Source organism: Bombina bombina, chromosome 5, assembly GCF_027579735.1.
Source record: "Bombina bombina isolate aBomBom1 chromosome 5, aBomBom1.pri, whole genome shotgun sequence".
NCBI classification, from domain to species: Eukaryota; Metazoa; Chordata; class Amphibia; order Anura; family Bombinatoridae; genus Bombina; species Bombina bombina.
In genome coordinates this window covers 922,418,436-922,439,441 of record NC_069503.1, presented here as the reverse complement: position 1 = coordinate 922,439,441, position 21,006 = coordinate 922,418,436, and the positions used below count along the sequence as shown (strand labels likewise).

The 21,006-nt window shown below is 39.6% G+C and overlaps 1 protein-coding gene across 1 annotated transcript in view; it reads right to left on the bottom strand.

The window, feature by feature from the left end:
* MCMDC2 (minichromosome maintenance domain containing 2) overlaps positions 1–21,006 on the bottom strand; it is a 260,089-nt gene that overhangs the window by 172,005 nt on the left and 67,078 nt on the right. The window contains exon 9 of the mRNA XM_053715892.1: positions 20,008–20,213. Coding sequence (XP_053571867.1) covers positions 20,008–20,213 — 206 coding nt within the window. The remainder of the gene's footprint in view (positions 1–20,007; positions 20,214–21,006) is intronic.

The following is a 21,006-nucleotide window of genomic DNA, read 5'->3' as shown; positions in this document are numbered from 1 at the left end:
AGGCTGCTTCTTGGGTGGTAACAAGCCATAGAACAAGCTATTATGCTGTTGTTTGTTCCCAGGTTGAGCGCTTCTCTGTTTTTATTTATGTAAATTATGACCCTTAGGGAAGTCTCCCTAAGGGTGATGCGGGAAGCTAGACGTGGACCCCTTGCTCAGTGTGCCAAAAGGGATATGGCTGCACCTCACTGACAAGGCCCACAATAGGCCGAAACTTACGTCTAGGGTTTTGCCGTTTCTCTCGTTCAGAGAGGAATTATCTGGTATTTCGGGGCTGAACTGCACTGTTAAGTCAGAGAAGGTTGAGCGCAGATGTTGGGAGCAGCTCTCAGGACTGGTGGAGGTGGTGAGACACCCTGATCATATCAGAGCTTTTCTCAATTTTGGATATAATTATTTATTATTTGGTTAGTTAAAGCGACAGTCTACACCAGAATTTTTATTATTTAAAAAGATGGATAATCCCTTTATTACCCATTCCCCAGTTTTGCATAACCAACACAGTTATATTAATAAACGTTTTACCTCTGGCATTACCTTGTATCTAAGAATCTTCTGACAGCCCGCTAATCTCAGTGCTTTTGAAAGACATGCAGCTTAGCCAATCAGTACAGACTCCTAAATAACTCCACGGAAGTGAGCACAATGTTATCTATATGACACACATGAACTAGTACTGTCTAAATATGTAAAGACAAAAAGGGGAAAAAAGCGCAAAGCCACTCTAAATGTACACCATTTGAAATATGTTTTAATGTGTGAAAAACAGAAACATCAACACACTCACATGTAAAAACCTCAAAAGGTAAGAACACAGGAATCGCATATACTGAGATCAAGCACTCTCAGCAGTATGTCCGTGGATCTTATGACAAACCACTCTGTGGTATCAGTGGGGGATTCCTCAGTCTGTTATCCAGATCAGTATACACGCTGTCAGGCTAAGTCTTCAAACCGTGGCTGCTCCGGAGCTCTCTCTAAGCCGGCTTAAGTGCTACTGGGCAAATTTCGCGGGAGTCGTGGGCGTGGCCTAACACGTTTCATGAGTTACTCCTCACTTCATCAGAGGCTGCCCAACCAATAATACATCAGACGATATATACTACATGTGCTCCAATCATATAAAATATTCAAAACAAAAGGGAGGAGCCAAGGAATGTCCATAGGATATTTTAATACTAATGTCCGTACTTAGAATCCATATGGGGATCCTGCCTTATTACAATTAAACTTAGAATGAAAAACTCTCTTAATATAACGCCTGTATCAATATATACACTTGATACATCCACATGCAGGCGAACAATAGAACAATAGAAAACCCCAGGGACAATAACTTATACTGGTAGGTTATTATTGGTCTGATATAAAAGCTATCAGATCTATATCCCTATTCATCCCCTTTGGTTCCAGGGAGTCCAGGGAATAGATCCAAAACGTTTCCCGCTGTCTGAGGGTGAGAATCCTATCACCTCCTCTTGGATGTGGTTTGATCCAATCAATAGCTTTCACTCTCAGGCAGCTGGGGTCCTTATCATGGATTAGTGCAAAGTGTGCTGAAACACCATGATTCATATTTTCCTGTTCAATATTGTGAAAATGCTCTGAAAATCTCGTTTTCAAACAACGTTTTGTGCGACCTATGTAAATAAGGTTGCATGGGCAGGATAGATAATAAACTACATGTCTTGATTTACAGTTTGAAAGCTGGTTAATTTCATACACCCTATCATCTCTATTCCCAGAAAAGGATTTATGATCCCTATCGGCATGTGCACATGTGATGCAGTTTTTTTCTCCCACATTTATCAAATCCTTTGGTTTTTTTAAAAAAATCCCTGTTCTGTATTGTAGTGTTATTATCCCTCTTCAAACTACTTGGGGCAAGCATCATTTTAAGTTTCCTATTCTTGCGAAAGATAACTTTCCCCTTTTTTGATAGAATGTCTTTTAACAAAGGCTCTTGTCTTAGGATTGGCCAGTGTTTGTTAATTGCCCTTTCAATTTCTTTATGTGCTGTGTTATATTTTGTATTAAACATGGGTGGACCCTTCTTAGAATTGTTGCTCTCTTTCTGGACCTTTTTTTAAATCTTGTCCATAGATCTCACTCTCTGTAGCTTGTCCCTCAAAAGGTCCTCTGGATATCCTTTGGCTCTCAGTCTGTTACTAACTATTTCTGACTCCTGATCAATATATATCAACTATATCAGTACAGATGCTTTGATATTGGCCATAGGGGATGTTACTAATCCATTCTTTTTTGTGACAACTATGGGCATGAAGATACCCATTGGTGTCCGTTGGTTTCCTAAAATGTTTTGTTTTAACCTTTCCATCCCTATGGCCAAGTTCAAGATCCAGAAAATTGATAATATCTTTATTGTGACACTCAGTGAACCTAAGATTTAAGAAGTTCGTATTTGCATATTTTACCAATCTTCCCATACTTTCTTCATCTCCCTTCCACACATTTAGGATATCGTCTATGAAACAAAGCCATTTGACGATATTCCCTGAAAATTAATTATCTGAGAACACATACATATCCTACCACCACCCCATACATAAATTTGCGAAATTGGGGGCAAATTTTGTCCCCATTGCAGTTCCCGTGGTCTGGAGGTAATATCTGTCTTCAAAGAGAAAGTAGTTCCTTTCTAATATAAACCTAATAGAATCTTTAATAAATTCTCTCTGTTCAAGATTTATATAATTATATCTTTGAAAGAAGCATTCAACCGCACTTATCCCTAGATTATGAGGGATACATGTATATAGGGATGTTACATCCATGGTAATCCATGTGTAGCCATCCTCCCATTGTATATTTTTTAATTCATTTAACACATATGGGGTGTCCCTAACGTAAGATTGTAGGCAAGAGAACATTGGTTTCAGGAGATGGTCCACATATTCAGACAATTTTGTGGTGAGGAAGCCAATCCCTGAAATGATTGGTCTCCCTGGTGGGTCTTTCAACCCCTTGTGTATTTTAGAGAGATGATAAAATACTTCCAGTTTTGGCTCCCTCACCTTCAAAAAGTCATATTCACATTTATTCAGAATCAGAGTCTATCAGAGTATCATATTCAATCTTGAACTTTTCTGTTGGATTAGATCCAAGGATAACATAAGTCTTATTGTCATTCAATAGGCGAAAAGCTTCCTTAAGATAGTCCAATCGATCTTGTATAAAAATCCCCTACACATTTAAAAAATCTGAACACTACTCTAAAAATTATAAAAAGTATCTAATTACAAAAAATAAAATAACTAAATTACAAAATAAACAAAAACACTAAATTACGAAAAATAAGAAACAAATTATCTAAAATAAAAAAGAATTACACAAAATCTAATAGCCCTATGAAAATAAAAAAGCCACCCGAAAATAGAAAAAACCCTAGCCTACAATAAACTACCAATGGCCCTTAAAAGGGCCTTTTGTGGGGCATTGCCCCAAAGATATCAGCCTCATTCGCCTGTTCCTCTTCAATGGCTCTCCCTATCCCTAGTTTTTCTTTTATGGCATTGTTCAATTTCCTTTTTTTGGATGTACTTATTTCTCTCTCATGTTTTTCTACAGCTAGCCTATTCCTTTCATCCAGTTCTTTATAATATGTGTCACCTTTGTACTTGTTCAGATGTGTCTCTATTTGACTGATCTCTTCTGTAATTTTAGTAAATTTCTTTTCCCTATATTTCATTAGAGTGGCCATTAGTTTATGTGAACAATTCTCTAGAGATTCCTCCCACTCTGTATATAGTTCAACCTCCTGTAAGTAAAAAATAATAATTTATGCTTACCTATTGAATGTATTTCTTTTTTGACACGATGAGTCCATGGATCATCTTAATTACTATTGGGAATATCCCTCCTCCCCAGCAGGAGGCGGCAAAGAGCACCACAGCAAAGCTGTTAAATATCACCTCCCTTCCCTCCCAACCCAGTCATTCGACCGAAGTAAAGGAGAGAAAGGAAGTAACCAGGTGCAGAGGTGTCTGAAGTTTATAAAAACCAACAACCTGTCTTTCAAACAGGGTTGGCCGTGGACTCATCGTGTCAAAAAAGAAATACATTTATCAGGTAAGCATAAATTTTCTTTTCTTTTTAATGACACGATGAGTCTACGGATCATCTTAATTACTATTTGGAATCAATACCCAAGCTAGAGTACACAGATGATACGGGAGGGACAAGACAGGGAACCTAAACGGAAGGCACCACTGCTTGAAGAACCTTTCTCCCAAAAGCGGCCTCAGCCGAGGCAAAAGTGCCAAATTTGTAAAATTTTGAAAAAGTGTGGAGAGAGAACCAAGTTGCAGCCTTGCAATTCTGTTCCACAGACACTTAATTTTTGAATGCCCATGAGGAAGCAACAGCCCTCATTGAATGTGTCCAGCAGTCTCATTTGCAAAACGTATGATACTCTTCAGCTAAAAAGAATGAGAAGTAGCCGTAGCCTTCTGTCCCTTACGTTTTCCTGGGAAAACCACAAACAAAGCAGAAGACTGACGAAAATCTTTAGTCGCCTGCAGCTAAAATTTTAAGGCACGAACCACGTCCAAATTGTGTAAAAGCCATTCCTTCTGAGAAGAAGGGTTAGGACTCAAGGAAGGAACAACAATCTCCTGATTAATGTTCCGATCAGAAACAACTTTAGGAAGAAATCCTAACTTAGTATGTAAAACTACCTTATCTGAATGAAAAATAAGGTAAGGAGACTCAAACTGCAAAGCCGAGAGTTCTGACACTATCGGCTAGATTTAGAGTTTTGTCGGTAACGACCCGCTTAGCTAACGCTGGCTTTTTTTCCCCCGCACCTTTTAAATACCGCTGGTATTTAGAGTTCACAGAAGGGCTGAGTTAGGCTCCAAAAAGGGAGCGTATAGCATATTTACCGCCACTGCAACTCTCAATACCAGCGGTGCTTACGGACGCGGCCAGCTTCAATAACGTGCTCGTGCACGATTCCCCCATAGAAAACAATGGGGCAGTTTGAGCTGAAAAAAAACCTAACACCTGCAAAAAAGCAGCGTTCAGCTCCTAACGCAGCCCCATTGTTTCCTATGGGGACACAGTTTCTAAGTCTGCACCTAACACCCTAACATGTACCCCGAGTCTAAACACCCCTAGCCTTACACTTATTAACCTCTAATCTGCCGCCCCCGCTATCGCTGACCCCTATATATTATTATTAACCCCTAATCTGACACTCTGTACACCGCCGCCACCTACGTTATCCCTATGTACCCCTAATCTGCTGCCCCTAACACCGCCGACCCCTATATTATATTTATTAACCCCTAATCTGCCCCCCCAACGTCGCCGCTACCTACCTACACTTATTAACCCCTAATCTGCCGACCGGACCTCACCACTACTATAATAAAGTTATTAACCCCTAATCCGCCTCACTCCCGCCTCAATAACCCTATAATAAATAGTATTAACCCCTAATCTGCCCTCCCTAACATCGCCGACACCTAACTTCAAGTATTAACCCCTAATCTGCCGACTGGACCTCACCGCTACTCTAATAAATGTATTAACCCCTAAAGCTAAGTCTAACCTTAACCTTAACACCCCCCTAAGTTAAATATAATTTAAATCTAACGAAATAAATTAACTCTTATTAAATAAATTATTCCTATTTAAAGCTAAATACTTACCTGTAAAATAAACCCTAATATAGCTACAATATAAATTATAATTATATTGTAGCTATTTTAGGATTAATATTTATTTTACAGGCAACTTTGTATTTATTTTAACTAGGTACAATAGCTATTAAATAGTTATTAACTATTTAATAACTACCTAGTTAAAATAATTACAAAATTACCTGTAAAATAAATCCTAACCTAAGTTACAATTAAACCTAACACTACACTATCAATAAATTAATTAAATAAAATACCTACAATTATCTACAATTAAACCTAACACTACACTATCAATAAATTAATTAAATACAAATACCTACAAATAAATACAATTAAATAAACTAACTAAAGTACAAAAAATAAAAAAGAACTAAGTTACAAAAAATAAAAAAATATTTACAAACATTAGAAAAATATTACAACAATTTTAAGCTAATTACACCTACTCTAAGCCCCCTAATAAAATAACAAAGCCCCCCAAAATAAAAAAAATGCCCTACCCTATTCTAAAATTAAAATAGAAAAGCTCTTTTACCTTACCAGCCCTTAAAAGGGCCCTTTGCGGGTCATGCCCCAAAGAATTCAGCTCTTTTGCCTGTAAAAAAAAACCATACAATACCCCCCCCAACATTACAACCCACCACCCACATACCCCTAATCTAACCCAACCCCCCCTTAAATAAACCTAACACTAAGCCCCTGAAGATCTCCCTACCTTGTCTTCACCACACCGTGTGACGTCCATCCTCCGGCTGAAGTCTTGATCCAAGCGGCGGCTGAAGAATTCCATCTTCGGGCAGAAGTCTTCATCCTATCCGGGCAGAAGAGTAGATCCGGACCGGCAAACATCTTCATCCAAGCCACATCTTCTATGTTCTTCCATCCGATGACGAGCGGCTCCATCTTCAAGACCTCCAGCGCGGATCCATCCTCTTCTTCTGACGTCCTAAAACCGAATGAAGGTTCCTTTAAGGGACGTCATCCAAGATGGCGTCCCTCGAATTCCGATTGGCTGATAGGATTCTATCAGCCAATCGGAATTAAGGTAGTAAAATTCTGATTGGCTGATGAAATCAGCCAATCAGATTCAAGTTCACTCCGATTGGCTGATTGGATCAGCCAATCAGATTGAGCTTGCATTCTATTGGCTGTTCCGATCAGCCAATAGAATGCGAGCTCAATCTGATTGGCTGATCCAATCAGCCAATCGGATTGAACTTGAATCTGATTGGCTGATTCCATCAGCCAATCAGAATTTTCCTACCTTAATTCCAATTGGCTGATCAGCCAATTGGAATTTGAGGGACGCCATCTTGGATGACATCCCTTAAAGGAACCTTCATTCTGTTTTAGGACGTCGGAAGAAGAGGATGGATCCGCGCTGGAGGTCTTGAAGATGGAGCCGCTCGTCATCGGATGGAAGAACATAGAAGATGCGGCTTGGATGAAGATGTTTGCCGGTCCGGATCTACTCTTCCGCCCGGATAGGATGAAGACTTCTGCCCGAAGATGGAATTCTTCAGCCGCCGCTTGGATCAAGACTTCAGCCGGAGGATGGACGTCACTCTTCAGCCCCGGCTTGGGCTTGGATGAAGACTTCGGAGGCTCTTCTGGACCGATCGGTGAACCCGGTGTGGTGAAGACAAGGTAGGGAGATCTTCAGGGGCTTAGTGTTAGGTTTATTTAAGGGGGGTTTGGGTTAGATTAGGGGTATGTGGGTGGTGGGTTGTAATGTTGGGGGGGTATTGTATGTTTTTTTTTACAGGCAAAAGAGCTGAATTCTTTGGTGCATGCCCCGCAAAGGGCCCTTTTAAGGGCTGGTAAGGTAAAAGAGCTTTTCTATTTTAATTTTAGAATAGGGTAGGGCATTTTTTATTTTGGGGGGCCTTTGTTATTTTATTAGGGGGCTTAGAGTAGGTGTAATTAGTTTAAAATTGTTGTAATATTTTTCTAATGTTTGTAAATATTTTTGTATTTTTTGTAACTTAGTTCTTTTTTATTTTTGTACTTTAGTTAGTTTATTTAATTGTATTTATTTGTAGGTATTGTATTTAATTAATTTATTGATAGTGTAGTGTTAGGTTTAATTGTAGATAATTGTAGGTATTGTATTTAATTAATTTATTGATAGTGTAGTGTTAGGTTTAATTGTAACTTAGGTTAGGATTTATTTTACAGGTAATTTTGTAATTATTTTAACTAGGTAGCTATTAAATTGTTATGAACTATTTAATAGCTATTGTACCTGGTTAAAATAATTACAAAGTTGCCTGTAAAATAAATATTAATCCTAAAATAGCTATAATATAATTATAATTTATATTGTAGCTATATTAGGGTTTATTTTACAGGTAAGTATTTAGCTTTAAAAAGGAATAATTTTTTTAATAAGAGTTAATTTATTTCGTTAGATTTAAATTATATTTAATTTAGGGGGGTGTTTGTGTTAAGGTTAGACTTAGCTTTAGGGGTTAATACATTTATTAGAGTAGCGGTGAGGTCTGGTCGGCAGATTAGGGGTTAATACTTTAAGTTAGGTGTCGGCGATGTTAGGGAGGGCAGATTAGGTGTTAATACTATTTATTATAGTGGCGGTGAGGTCCGGTCGGCAGATTAGGGGTTAATAATTGTAGGTAGGTGGAGGCGACGTTGGGGGCGGCAGATTAGGGGTTAATAAATAAAATATCGGGGTCGACGGTGTTAGGGGCAACAGTTTAGGGGTTCATAGGGATAACGTAGGTGGCGGCGGTGTGCGGTCGGCAGATTAGGGGTTAAAAATGTTTAATAGAGTGGCGGCGATGTGGGGGGACCTCGGTTTAGGGGTACATAGGTAGTTTATGGGTGTTAGTGTACTTTAGAGCACAGTAGTTAAGAGCTTTTTGAACCGGAGTTAGCCCAGAAAGCTCTTAACTCCTGACTTTTTTCTGCGGCTGGAGTTTTGTCGTTAGATTTCTAACGCTCACTTCAGCCACGACTCTAAATACCGGCGTTAGAAAGATCCCATTGAAAAGATAGGATACGCAAATGGCGTAGGGGGATCTGCAGTATGGAAAAGTCACGGCTGGAAAGTGAGCGTTAGACCCTTACCTACAAGACTCTAAATACCAGCGGTAGCCCAAAACCAGCGTTAGGAGCCTCTAACGCTGGTTTTGACGGCTAACGCCAAACTCTAAATCTAGCCGTCTGTGAGCAGAAGAGATAGCCACTCACTTAAAAATTCAAACAATTCTGAGCGTGAGGATTTCTGGAGTAAAATTTTCTACCCGATATTAGCACCCGACTTAGTCGAAACTCTCAATCTTCCTATTTCTGAGCTTGAAGTGTCTAGAGTGATTCAAGATCTTTCTCTGAATAAAGCTCCAGGTCCGGATGCCCTTCCCAACAAATTCTACAAGATAGTATCCCCGGTAATTTTGACACACTTAACCTCACTGTATAATGATATATACACAAAGGGTAATTCCCCCTCTTCCAGCTTTGCTGCTTCATACACTACCCTAATTCTTAAGCAAGGGAAGGATCCCGGTAAGAAGGAATCATATAGGCCTATAGCCTTGTTGAATTCAGATTACAAAATACTTACCTCTATCTTAGCGTTGAGGCTTCAAGCTCTTCTTCCTAGCATTATTTATAAGGATCAGGCAGGCTTTATGTTCAAACGAAATTCTTCAGCTAAAATAAGGGAGGTGTTTCTTACCATAGACTACTTTAAAACCAGGGAGAGATTGGGGAGCGGAGGGGGAGGGGATATCTCCGATTCAGCAATTATTTCAATAGATGCTGAAAAAGCCTTTGATTCAGTTCACTATGACCACTTACTATACTCTCTTCAACGATTTGGCCTCCACAGTAGTTTTCTCAAATTTATTAATAATCTATACAATGTAGCCTCCACAAAGATGTCTTTGATTGCTTCAGACATCTCGCTTAGAAGATGAACTCGGCAGGGATGTCCCCTCTCCCCTCTTCTCTTTAAAATTTCCATAGAACCTCTCGCTATCTGTGTTAGACATCGTCTTGAAGGGATTAGGATTGGCAAGAAAGAGCTAAAAATAGCTTTATATGCTGATGATATTCTCATATATATATAACAAATACTTCCATTAATATTCCTAAACTCCTATCAATTATTGATCAGTTTGGCTCTTTCTCTGGCTATAGGGTGAATACCACAAAATCCGAACTTTTGTGGATTAAGCAATCCAATGAATCCCTTGTAAATATGCCATTTAGAGTAGTCTCTGGATCTTTTAGGTACCTGGGTATCGCAATCTCTTCCAACCCGGATACTTGGTATAGCCTTAACATTCTTCCAGTGTTGAATAAAATTAAGGAGAGTTTTAAAAACTGGCAAAATCTTCCTCTCTCTCTCTGCCAGGCCGTATAGCCCTCTATAAGATGGTCTGTCTCCCTAAACTATTATATGTTCTCCAGAATACTCCATTGATCATTAAGGGAAAAGATGTTCTTATATTTAACATCGCCTTGAGAAATTTTATCTGGCAAAATAAAAAACCCAGAATTTCTTTGCCTAAACTTTCTCTTCCTAGAAAAATTGCGGGATTAGCTTTGCCAGATATCAAGATATTATGGATTGGATCTTTGCGAGAGACTACGTTACTGACAATGAACTCGAGAGAAGTGTAACTTATCCACTCTTGCCCGTAGCAATTATTAATTGCAACTCTAGTTCACTACCTAGAGAGGTGAAAAAAATGAAAACCATTTTTAACCCACTCCAGGCTTGGTGGAGAGTCTGTAAACTTCTTGATTTAGATCATCAGGGTATCCAAATACATGCCACTATCAGGTAATCCTCAATTTCAAGCTGGACTCCAACTATCACCCTTTCAGAGGTGGAATAGTTTAGGTCTAAGTAATGTTTCCCAAATGTTAGATTTTGATAGGAGATGCATTAAAACCTTTGGTTCTCTTAGGGGGGAGTTTAATCTCCCTCAAAAAGACTTTTTTGCGTACCTACAAGAAAGGCATTTTGCGCTTAATGTAACAAGTAATTTCGGCTGGAACTGGACCTTGGGGAGTATAGAGAAATGGCTTGTTCTAGTCAAAAATGGATTTATGTCAGTTTCCCCTTGCTATCAAGCCTTGAGCTCCCTAAAGGGTACCCTCAACCTGGAAAAGATCTCCTCTAAATGGGCCGCAGCTTTATTACAAAATTATGTGGATACCAGTCTTATTCAATCCTCAATTCTTGAAGTAACGCAAATTACTCTTTCCTCCTCCTGGAGAGAATCTCATATCAAATTACTTCTTATGACTTTCTTTACTCCTGAGAAAGGTTCTAGATGTGGTAATCTCAACAATAACTGCCCTAGATGTTCCTTGTACTCGGCCAATCTTGTACATATGTTCTGGGATTGCCCAAGGATCCAACAATTTTGGCTTAAACTACAGTATTGGCTTAATAAAACATTAGGGATCTCCCCTCTGATTTTAACGGTATTGCATATATTGTACCTTTGGAAGGACCCGGAGGAATGGCAGGTAAACATTAAAATTGTCAACATGGCCATATTAGCAGCTAGATATCTAATTCTCAAAACATGGAAAGGAAAGGTGACCCCCAGTATCCCAGAGGTTAAAAATTGTCTAAAAAACAATGTATTCTTGAACAGATGGATACCAATTTAAATGATGAACGTTATGTTACTGCATTTTTTTGAAATGGTCAGTCTTTATTAAATCTTTACCTCCGATTGAAATTGATCACTTAATCTACCCATTCAGAAATTCAGAACTTGTGTTGCTCGGTATATGGTAACAAGTCTGCTTTCCCCATTCTCTTCTCCCCCCCCCCTTTTTTTTGTATGTTTTGTCTTGTCTGGTTATGATTTATTGTGTTTAATATTATTTTTTGTTTGGCTCAGTCTGGATCAATTATCATGGCCATCTTGGGCCGGGTACGGATGTGTTCCACCATTGTATATATGGGCTATGGCCAAGTGTCTTAGGTTTCTGTATTTAGAAAATTATAAAATACCCCAACAGAGTATCACACAGACAATTGGAGGTGTAGTTGAGTTCATATAATAGGATTAGTGCAGGTCAATTAAGAGAACCTTCACTGGTTGTTTTGTTTTTCATTTGAGAGGAAGAATATTAGTAGGGGCACTATATTGCACTTTGGCTTAAAACTCAGAAGGGGGCATAAAATCTTCAGGATACATGTACGTCAGTAACTGTCCTTACTGGTCGGATGTACTTTTTTTTTTATTATTATTATTATTATTATTATTATTATTATTATGTATGGTTCATGGTTAATGCAAACTTTTTTATTTTTGGTTCCTTCCTTAGGCACCCTGCAAGGTGCTCCATCTTGTTTTTCTTTGTTTATCTACTTGTGATTACATATGCTTAAGTCAAGGTGTATACTCTGTTGGATATTAAATAAAGATTTAAAAAAAATAAAAAATTGCATGCCCTATCTGAATCATAAAAGTTTAATTTTGACTAGACTGTCTCTTTAATAGTTATGTTCCTTTACAGTTTTAAAACCATTATTTCAGCGCTTGCCAGTTTACCTCTCTGTTTTCCCCAGGAATTATTCAGTTTTACATTTACCATTTCTGTCTATTGCTCCCCTTAAAGGGCCAATAAATACAGTAGATTTGCTTAATCAACAAATGCATGATAAAAAGACAATGCAATAGCACTTAATCTAAACTTCAAATTAGTAAATTTTAAAGTTATGTTTATTTCCACTCCCACTGTATCATGTGACAGCCATCAGCCAATCACAAATGCATATACGTATATTCTGTGAATTCTTGCACATGCTCAGTAGTAGCTGGAGCACTTTTTGTTAATGGAAGTAAATTGGAAAGTTTTTTCATATCTCATGCTCTGAATAATGAAAGATTAATTTTTACTTGAGTATCCCTTTAAGGGTGTGGTGACATAACGTAGATATTTTATCCCTGGAATATTCACATAAGTCTGGGTTACCCTGTGCTCAACTCCTTGTCCAATCAATCACAGCAACAAAATGGAGTAGAAGGAGCACCAACAGCTTTGTTTAAAAGACTGAACTTTATTGAAGGCATATTAAAAAAAAACAAAGGCAAATATGGAAGAGTATCTGCATATAGATAAATCATCTGTACACTCTGCGGAAGGGGTGTGCTCCAGGGGATACTTTTGGAATTCTTTTAGAATTTATAGAGTTCTTGAGTTCCTGCAGGATGGTTTGGAAAAAACATAAATTATGCTTACCTGATAATTTTCTTCCGTGGGAAAAAGTCCACAGCCCCATTCATTACTTATGAGAAATAAGAACCTGGCCACCAGGAGGAGGCAAAGACCCAGCAGCCAAAGGCTTAAATACCCCTGCCACTTCCCCTATCCCCCAGTCATTCAGCCGAGGAACAAGGAACAGTGGAAGAAGCAGCAAGGTGAAAAGGTGGCAAAAGGTGGAACAACAACAATGCCTCCAAAACGTCCGGGGGGCTGTGGACTCTTTCCCACAGAAGAAAAGAATATTATCAGGTAAGCATAATTTATGTTTTTCTTCCTAATGGGAAAGTCCACAGCCGCATTCATTACGTATGGGAAATGTATACCCAAGCCACCAAAAAAGACACAGAATGCTAAGACGGGAGGGTAAGAGGCGGACCAATGAAGGCACCTACCGAAAAACATATTCCCAGAAAACAAAATCCCGTTTCGTCTGAGAACCGGGAACAACATTATTGAAAGAAAAAACAAAAAACGACCCGGGGACGCAAAGTCATCGACAGTCCAAAGGACCTGAACAGTTACCAAGAGTAGATGCAACCAAGACAAAAGCCTTGAAGACCCCACTCTCAGGGGCAACAACCCAGTCACAGCCCCTGAAAACAACAAGGGGACCCGACTAATGGGACAGAAAGACCAACTCAGGTCTTTAAGAAGACAGCCAAGATCCGCTCTCTAGGCTCACCTGAACATATGTCAGGACAGAGAAAGACAGCAGCAGAAAATGGAAACATGACCATAGAGAAACCAAGGAATCCTAAGGACCAGCGGAAGTATAAACCGCTACACAGCATGGATGAGCAGCAACCATCGATCAGGATCACAAAGGGAAAATCCCTTACTGCAGCCAAGACCCACCCCCAGGCCACAATAGACTAAGGATGTCTCACAAGCTAGGAAAAACTTCCTCAGCCAGAGAAGATCGAAAAAAAGATGATCATGCTAAAGGCGTGAGAGAGGAAGCACATCCGCCACCTGAAGGAACACAAAACATCACGCTCCTTCGCAACCTAGACAGTGTAGACTAACACAACACCCCTATAGGCCGCAGATCAGCCGAAACTCATCCGAGAACCAATCCTCTCGACAACCGAGGAATCCCTAAGGATCCCCCATCACCAGAGGGAGCAAATAAACTCCTCTAATGGACCCATAAAGTTTGTTAGCAACCAAGGTGCAACAGCATCAGCAGAGCCAAACTGCAAACCCACCGCTCACTAGGTAGCGAAGCTAACCAACAAGCTTTTACAGCTGACATAAAGCCCCACCCCCCGCACAAGGAGAGGGAGAGAAAAACAACCAGGCACGAGTTGGAGAAAAAAATGACCAGAACCCAGGGATAATTCCCACAAACCGGAGAACACGGAATCCCAAAGGGCGAGCCCACAAGGCAACATAAGTGTAGTGAAACCAGTCAGAATCGAACCTCAATCTGAAGGAGCCATAAGATAGCTAGATCTATGTAGAGCATCCGAATTAACAAGATGTATTCTCTGAAAAAACACTAAGCACCAACGTGACTCTTCCTTGATGAAAAGACTGTAGGATGTGTACCCAAGACCCCTAAACCATTTACTGATGAATGCACAGGCACTAAACGCCTCAAAGAGTAGAGAGACGGCAAACCCATAAAGCACCCCCCTCCAGGGGAGTCTGCCACAGGCCATAGGAGAAAGGTCAGACAGACCATCCAGAGCCCAAACAAAAAATGAATAAGATCTATGAGAAACAGCCTCTCAAGCCCCCCACAACACCGGCAGCAAGGCAACTAACGTGCAACCACCATGTGCCAAGCAAAGGGCCCGCAAAATGCAGAGACCAGAAAGGGAAAGGTCAAGCAGGCTGGAGTCATATCATAGACTGAATGAGGTCAATAGGGCAACTAACCCCTAAGAAAGGAAGGCCCAGAAGCCCGACCTCACCACAGGTACCCAATCTGCCAACAATTCCAAGCTCCCCAAGTAGAACAATAGAACCCATCCTGACCCAATCCCTAACACCCAAGGGGATAACAGGGAGAAGGAGAGATAGCCAGAACTTCGACTGACAGAACCCTAGACTCCCCTCCCAAACCTATGATGAGATCCGAGAAGAAGGGGTCAGATTCCACTAGTCAGAACCCGAGGCTACACGCCCCAAACCGGACCAACAAGCTGGCAGACTAACTCATCGAGGAAAAGGAAGACATCTAACAGCAAGAACAGAAGGACACAGGAAATATGCTGCGATAAAACACGCATCAGGAGTCCAAGAAGAAAACCCCGGACCAACAGTCACAAGGGATGGGATTCCAAGGGCTGAGCTCACTTCAGTTCCCGACCCCTAAGGGGCAGCAGAAATAACCCTCGAGAACACCAGGTGAGCTGCAACCCAGGAGTCAGAGCATCAAAAGCTCCCCGAAGCGGAAAAAGGAGTAAGTAGCCACCTCAGCATCACCTGACCTATACTAGCGACCCGATGGCACCTAGTCTCTAGAAGAACCACCAAGGGCAGCCCAAAAGGCCAGAACTGCACACAGCAGCTAGGATTTCACCCCTCAGGCCGGGGATGCGAAGGGACGCAGTGGAACTCCATCGGCCCATGTCTCTGGATGCAGAAAATTGCAGGCACTATTCAGTTAGCGAAAATAAAAATATAAATTTTAATGGTTCCAATTAAAAATGAAGGGTTCCCAGACAGAGGACAACACAAAAGAATTGTCTTATGCGTTTCACTCCCCCCTAGTGGCGCTTAATCATAGACTACAGGTGCAAGAGAGGGGCAGCCAATTTATGCAAGAAGCAACAATTGATTAACCCCTAACAGACCACAAAAAAGTTAAAAGCATACTTAGTACAGAGTCAATAATAAAAAAGCGACATTGCTTAAACAATATAATAACAATGTGGTAAAGAGCAAAAACGAGTACATAAATATACAAGCATGTTAAATTCTATTCATTTGATATACATAATGAACTTATGTTTTACACAATACCCAGAAAAAAATTGCAGGTACAGGAAAGGACCATAATAATGTTAATAATCACAGGATATTGATCTATAGGTTTAAATGTTGAAGGGAAAAGACTGATACTAATAAAAAATATATAGTATTTCTATATGAGTAACAGAATAGGCATTAATCATCAATAAAATAACTGATGTCAAATTCTCTGTTCATGCCTAAAGGTGTTTTAGTTTGAAGTTTTAGAATCCAAAACAATTCTCTTTTGTCAAGGATTTTATGTTTGTTGCCCCCTCTAATGGGTACTCGTGCCAGATCTATTACTTGGACAGATATATCTGCTTTGCTTGTAAAATGAATACCATTGAAATGGCTGGCAACTGCAGAATCCTTAACATATTTTTTACATCCCTGACATGTTCTCCTACTCTTTCTCTTAATTCCCTAGAAGATGTTTGTCCTGTATATTGAATTTTGCATATATTGCACGTTAGCAAATATACAGCCCATTGGGTACTACAATTAGCATAAAAATCAATATCAAATCTTTGGTTAGTGACACTGGAAGTGAATGAATTGCCCTTTAGGATCAAGGCACAAGTGTGGCAGTTTTTACTGCCACACTTAAAGTTACCTTTATGTGTTAGCTATCTGGATTCTGGATTCTGACTCCAGTGTGTTCATTTTAACCATACTTGGAGAGAGTGACTGACTCAAAGTTTTTGTTTTTTTGGGTACAAATTTGCAATTATCAACACAGGATTTTAATATAGTGTCTCCCAATAAAAGATGCATGTGTTTTTTAAGTATTTTGACAACTGAGTCAAATTGTGTAGTATATTCTGTGGTAAACACCACAGAATCTGAGAAATCATTGTAGTTTTGTTATTTCTTAGATTTCTTACTATGATCAATTTTTAAAGTTTTAACCTGTTGGCGACGTTTAGCTAAGGTGTCTTTCTTATAGCCTATTTGTGCCAGTCTATTCTCAAGCTCTATGGCTTGTTGGTCATAAATCCTGTCTGATTTGGTGTTAAGTCTAAGTCTAATGAATTGGCCTTTTGGAATGGCTGTGACAAGATGTTTGGGGTGTTGTGATGTGGCATGCAATATTGTGTTCCCTGCAGTGGGTTTTCTAAATGTTTTTGTGCATATTTGGCCATCTTCAATATATAAGGTTAAATCTAAAAAGTTAACCTCTGTACTGCTGTATGTTCCAGTGATTTTTAACCCCATTTTATTTTTGTTTAAATAGTGCATGAATTCATGGAATGAGGAGTCATCAAGTGGTCTCTTAACAATGAACAACAAATCAAAAATATATCTTACAAACATGATGATATCCTCATGCCATGGATTCTGCAAGGTGTAGATATGACTATGTTCCCACCAGGCGACATACAGATTGGCAAACAATGTGGCAAATTTTGCCCCCATCGCCTTGCCACAAATTTGTTGGTAAAACTCTTGGTCAAATAGAATGTCTCTGGACCAGACTGACACGGCCAGCCCAAGCGCTACTGACATCCAGACCCGAAGGTCACAATGTAAGTGTAGTTTATAAAAACAGACAACAAAAACAAGTGAACCAGTAGGTCCTGCAGGACCAGCCAGACGCAACATGCGTCACTAACAATTAACCGTGCACACACCAACTCAGCGCCAATAAAATATTAAAACGAAAATGTCCCACCATCTCCGGGGGAAACAATCCACCCTGCGTGGAGGAGACATCAAAGTCAGGGTCACCTGCGAAAGGAAAAGGAGTGTGTGATTGGGAAGGTGCCTCCTGAAGAACAGAGCCCCTGGAGGCCGATAGCTCAGCAGATACAAGGCCCCCCAAGCCCAAGGGACCCGGCAAACTATGCAGGCACAAGAGACAAGAGTGGTAGACTTGCGACAACAGGGCCAAACGACAATCCTCGTCCAAGGACAACTCATCATCCCGGCATTAGAATCCTCCATGGCTAGGACTAATATAAACGCCCAATATTGGAAAACAAAAAACAAACGACTGGCACCTGACACACAATGGCTGGAGCACTCACCACCTTCTATGACCAGACCTCAGCGGAGCAAACCCTTTTCCTCCGTTGCCACTCGGTCAGGAATGCAGGAAGGGAAGAACCCTGCCCAAGCGTAAAAACACGCATGGTCAGCAGAAAGGCGGCAAAACTAGGCCCACATAAAAGGATACGCAAGACTACACAAACAGGCATAAACCCATAACCCAAAGGTTTTTAGTCCTAGGTCTTCATTCACAAGCCCAGAAAAGAGCCACTATGCACCGCATAGAGTAACACTACTTGTCTCAGCCTCAGCCACAAATAGTGGCAGCGCCTCCGTCATGGACTCGAGAGAAGACAGCAGGTAGTGAATCGAAGTTCGACCACGCCAAGTGCTGAAAGGAGCTGTTATAACGAGTCGGGATGGTGTCGCAGGGAAAGCTCACACTGCATGTCCGGACTCTAACTTTCACCCAGGCCCTCCACGAGAGGCTTACAGGACTACTTAAAACTCCTGTCCCATGTTGAAGGGTAGCACCCTCCATAAGAGACATATTAAAATTAAATAAAAGTAGAACAAATGGGAAAAAAATAAAATAAAACAAACTTCTGACACTTCTCTGCCAACCTCCTGGCCTGGGACGAAAGGCAAAGAATGACTGGGGGATAGGGGAAGTGGAAGGAGTATTTAAGCCTTTGGCTGGTGGGTCTTTGCCTCCTCCTGGTGGCCAGGTTCTTATTTCCCATAAGTAATGAATGGGGCTGTGGACTCTTTCCCATTAGGAAGAAAATGCTTATCAGCTAGTTTTCTTAAGGGTCAGATTTTGGCTCTAGTTGTCTTATTCCATAAGAGGATTGCCAAAATTCCTTATGTTCAGATCATTGTTTTGATCAGAATTAGAGAAATTATTCATCCATTTTCACCACCATGGAATCTTAATCTGCTCTTGAGGTTCTTTAACTTTTTTTAACTTTCATCCTGGAGGGTACTTTTTCTCCTGGCCACTTTTTCTGCCAGAAGAGATTCTGACCTTTCAATTTTATCTTGCAAACCTCATATCCTGACTTTTCATCAGGACAAGGCTGTTCTTTGCACTTGCTATTCTTTTCTTCCTAAAGTGGTATCTACAGATACTACCAACCAGGAATTTGTAATTTCTTCTTTATGTCCAGTTCCTAAGAATTCTAAGAAGACCCTTTTTTACAACTTGGATGTTGTGAGAGATCTTAAATTCTATTTTAGACTTTCTCTATTTGTTAATTTTGCTGCTTGGCTTAAAGCCTTAATTCATAAGGCATACTTGGTGACTCCCCCTCAGCGTATTACTGTCCATTCTACTAGAGCAGTTGCCACTTATTGGGCCTTTTGTAATGAGACATTATGGAACAAATTTATAAGGCAGTTACCTAGTCATCTTTGCATACTTTTTGGTATGATAGGTAAGTTTTATCACTTTGATATGTATGCCTTTTCTCAGGCTGCTCTTGGAAGGAGAGTTACTCTGGCTATATTGCCTAATTAGAAACATGCCTACTTTAACTGTTTATCTCCTCCATTACATGGTGGTCTCATAAACTCTCACCATGTGACGCAAGAAAACAAAATATATGCTTATCTTAAAAATTTATTTCTTTCATGATGGTGAGAGTCCAAAGCCCAGCCCTTACTTTTGTACAGTTGGTGGCAGTACTTGTTTTGCACTTCTTTTGTCCTGCTTTGTTTTTCCTACTTTTCTGTGTCCTCCATCTACTAGGCTAATGTATGGCTGAAGATTTAGGGAAAGTGAAAGGGATTTAAATGTGTCGGGGTGTTTTTGCCATCTCCTAGTGGTTTGAAGGGTTATTTCCCATACATGATGTCATGTGGACCTTGTCTTGTCACCATCATGAAAGAAATTAATTTATCAGGTAAGCATAAATTTTGTTTTAGTGCAGAATCCAGTATAGTTCATGTTTTTCTTGTAGTCCTAAAATATGCATTGCTTAATTGAGAGTGTTCTGTCTGTGCAGATACAATGGTTGCTCCAGCACCAGCAGATAGTTGATATGGCATAAAAAGACAAACACAGATCAAATTGCTTAGCACATAACCCCAAGAAAAAGAAACATTTGTAAGAGTACATATTTACCTGATTGTAAGTGGTCAAACTTTTCCTTTTTATGCAAACTTAAATCTCCTAATAAGCATATGCCACCCTTAGCCATCAAAGCACTGCATGCCTGGATACTGGCAGTTCCTGTTCCACGTTCATCTTTAGTTACAGTGGTAAATATATCATTTGAAGAAAAATGACGAACACCTCGTGGAACAAGACCAATACTGTAAGTCATAAGTCTAAAGAAAATTAAACTGCCAATTAATATTTAATTAATTATAGTTTAACAAGAAATGTTTCTACGATACAAATTAACAGTATTTCCAATTTATCACAAAATATGCTGTCAATTTAAAAAAAAAATCCAAAAAATTATTAAAGTGATGGTAAACTCTCCTCTTTTTAATAACCGATCTGGAATGTTAGTGATATTTTAGATGGAGTTTCATCCATCAACTTAATTTTTAACATAGGTATGAAATTCAAATACCCCGCACTCCACCGTCCACTTCAAAATTACATTTTCCTTTGAGCTAAAGATTTGAATTGTTGTCCAATCAGTGCTCTAGCTACAAGAAAAGTGCCATATGGGGAGAGCACTGATTGGACAACAATTCAAACAGAAAAATTGAGTTAAAGCGCATCTTTGTTACAATTGATTAATTAAACTCCATCTAAAATATCACAAACATTTCGGATCTGATTTTAAAAAGAAGAGAGTTTACCATCACTTTAAGCATAAAAAACACAATATATAAAAGTTGGAAATGAACCTGTTATAAAGCCAAAATAAAAAAAACGATCACAAGATAGCTATATAACTATCAATTTAGACATTATACAAGCCAATCTGGATATTAGAAGCTTGCAATAAATGTTGGAGTTGGGTTTAGCAGACATGTATAATCTAAATATTTCATCCAAGGTTCATATTTTTGATGTTACTGTTTTGTCATCTATAACTAGGTAAGAGACATAAAGTGACACAGTTTTACCAATAATATTTGGAAGTTGTATGCTTCACATTTTTTG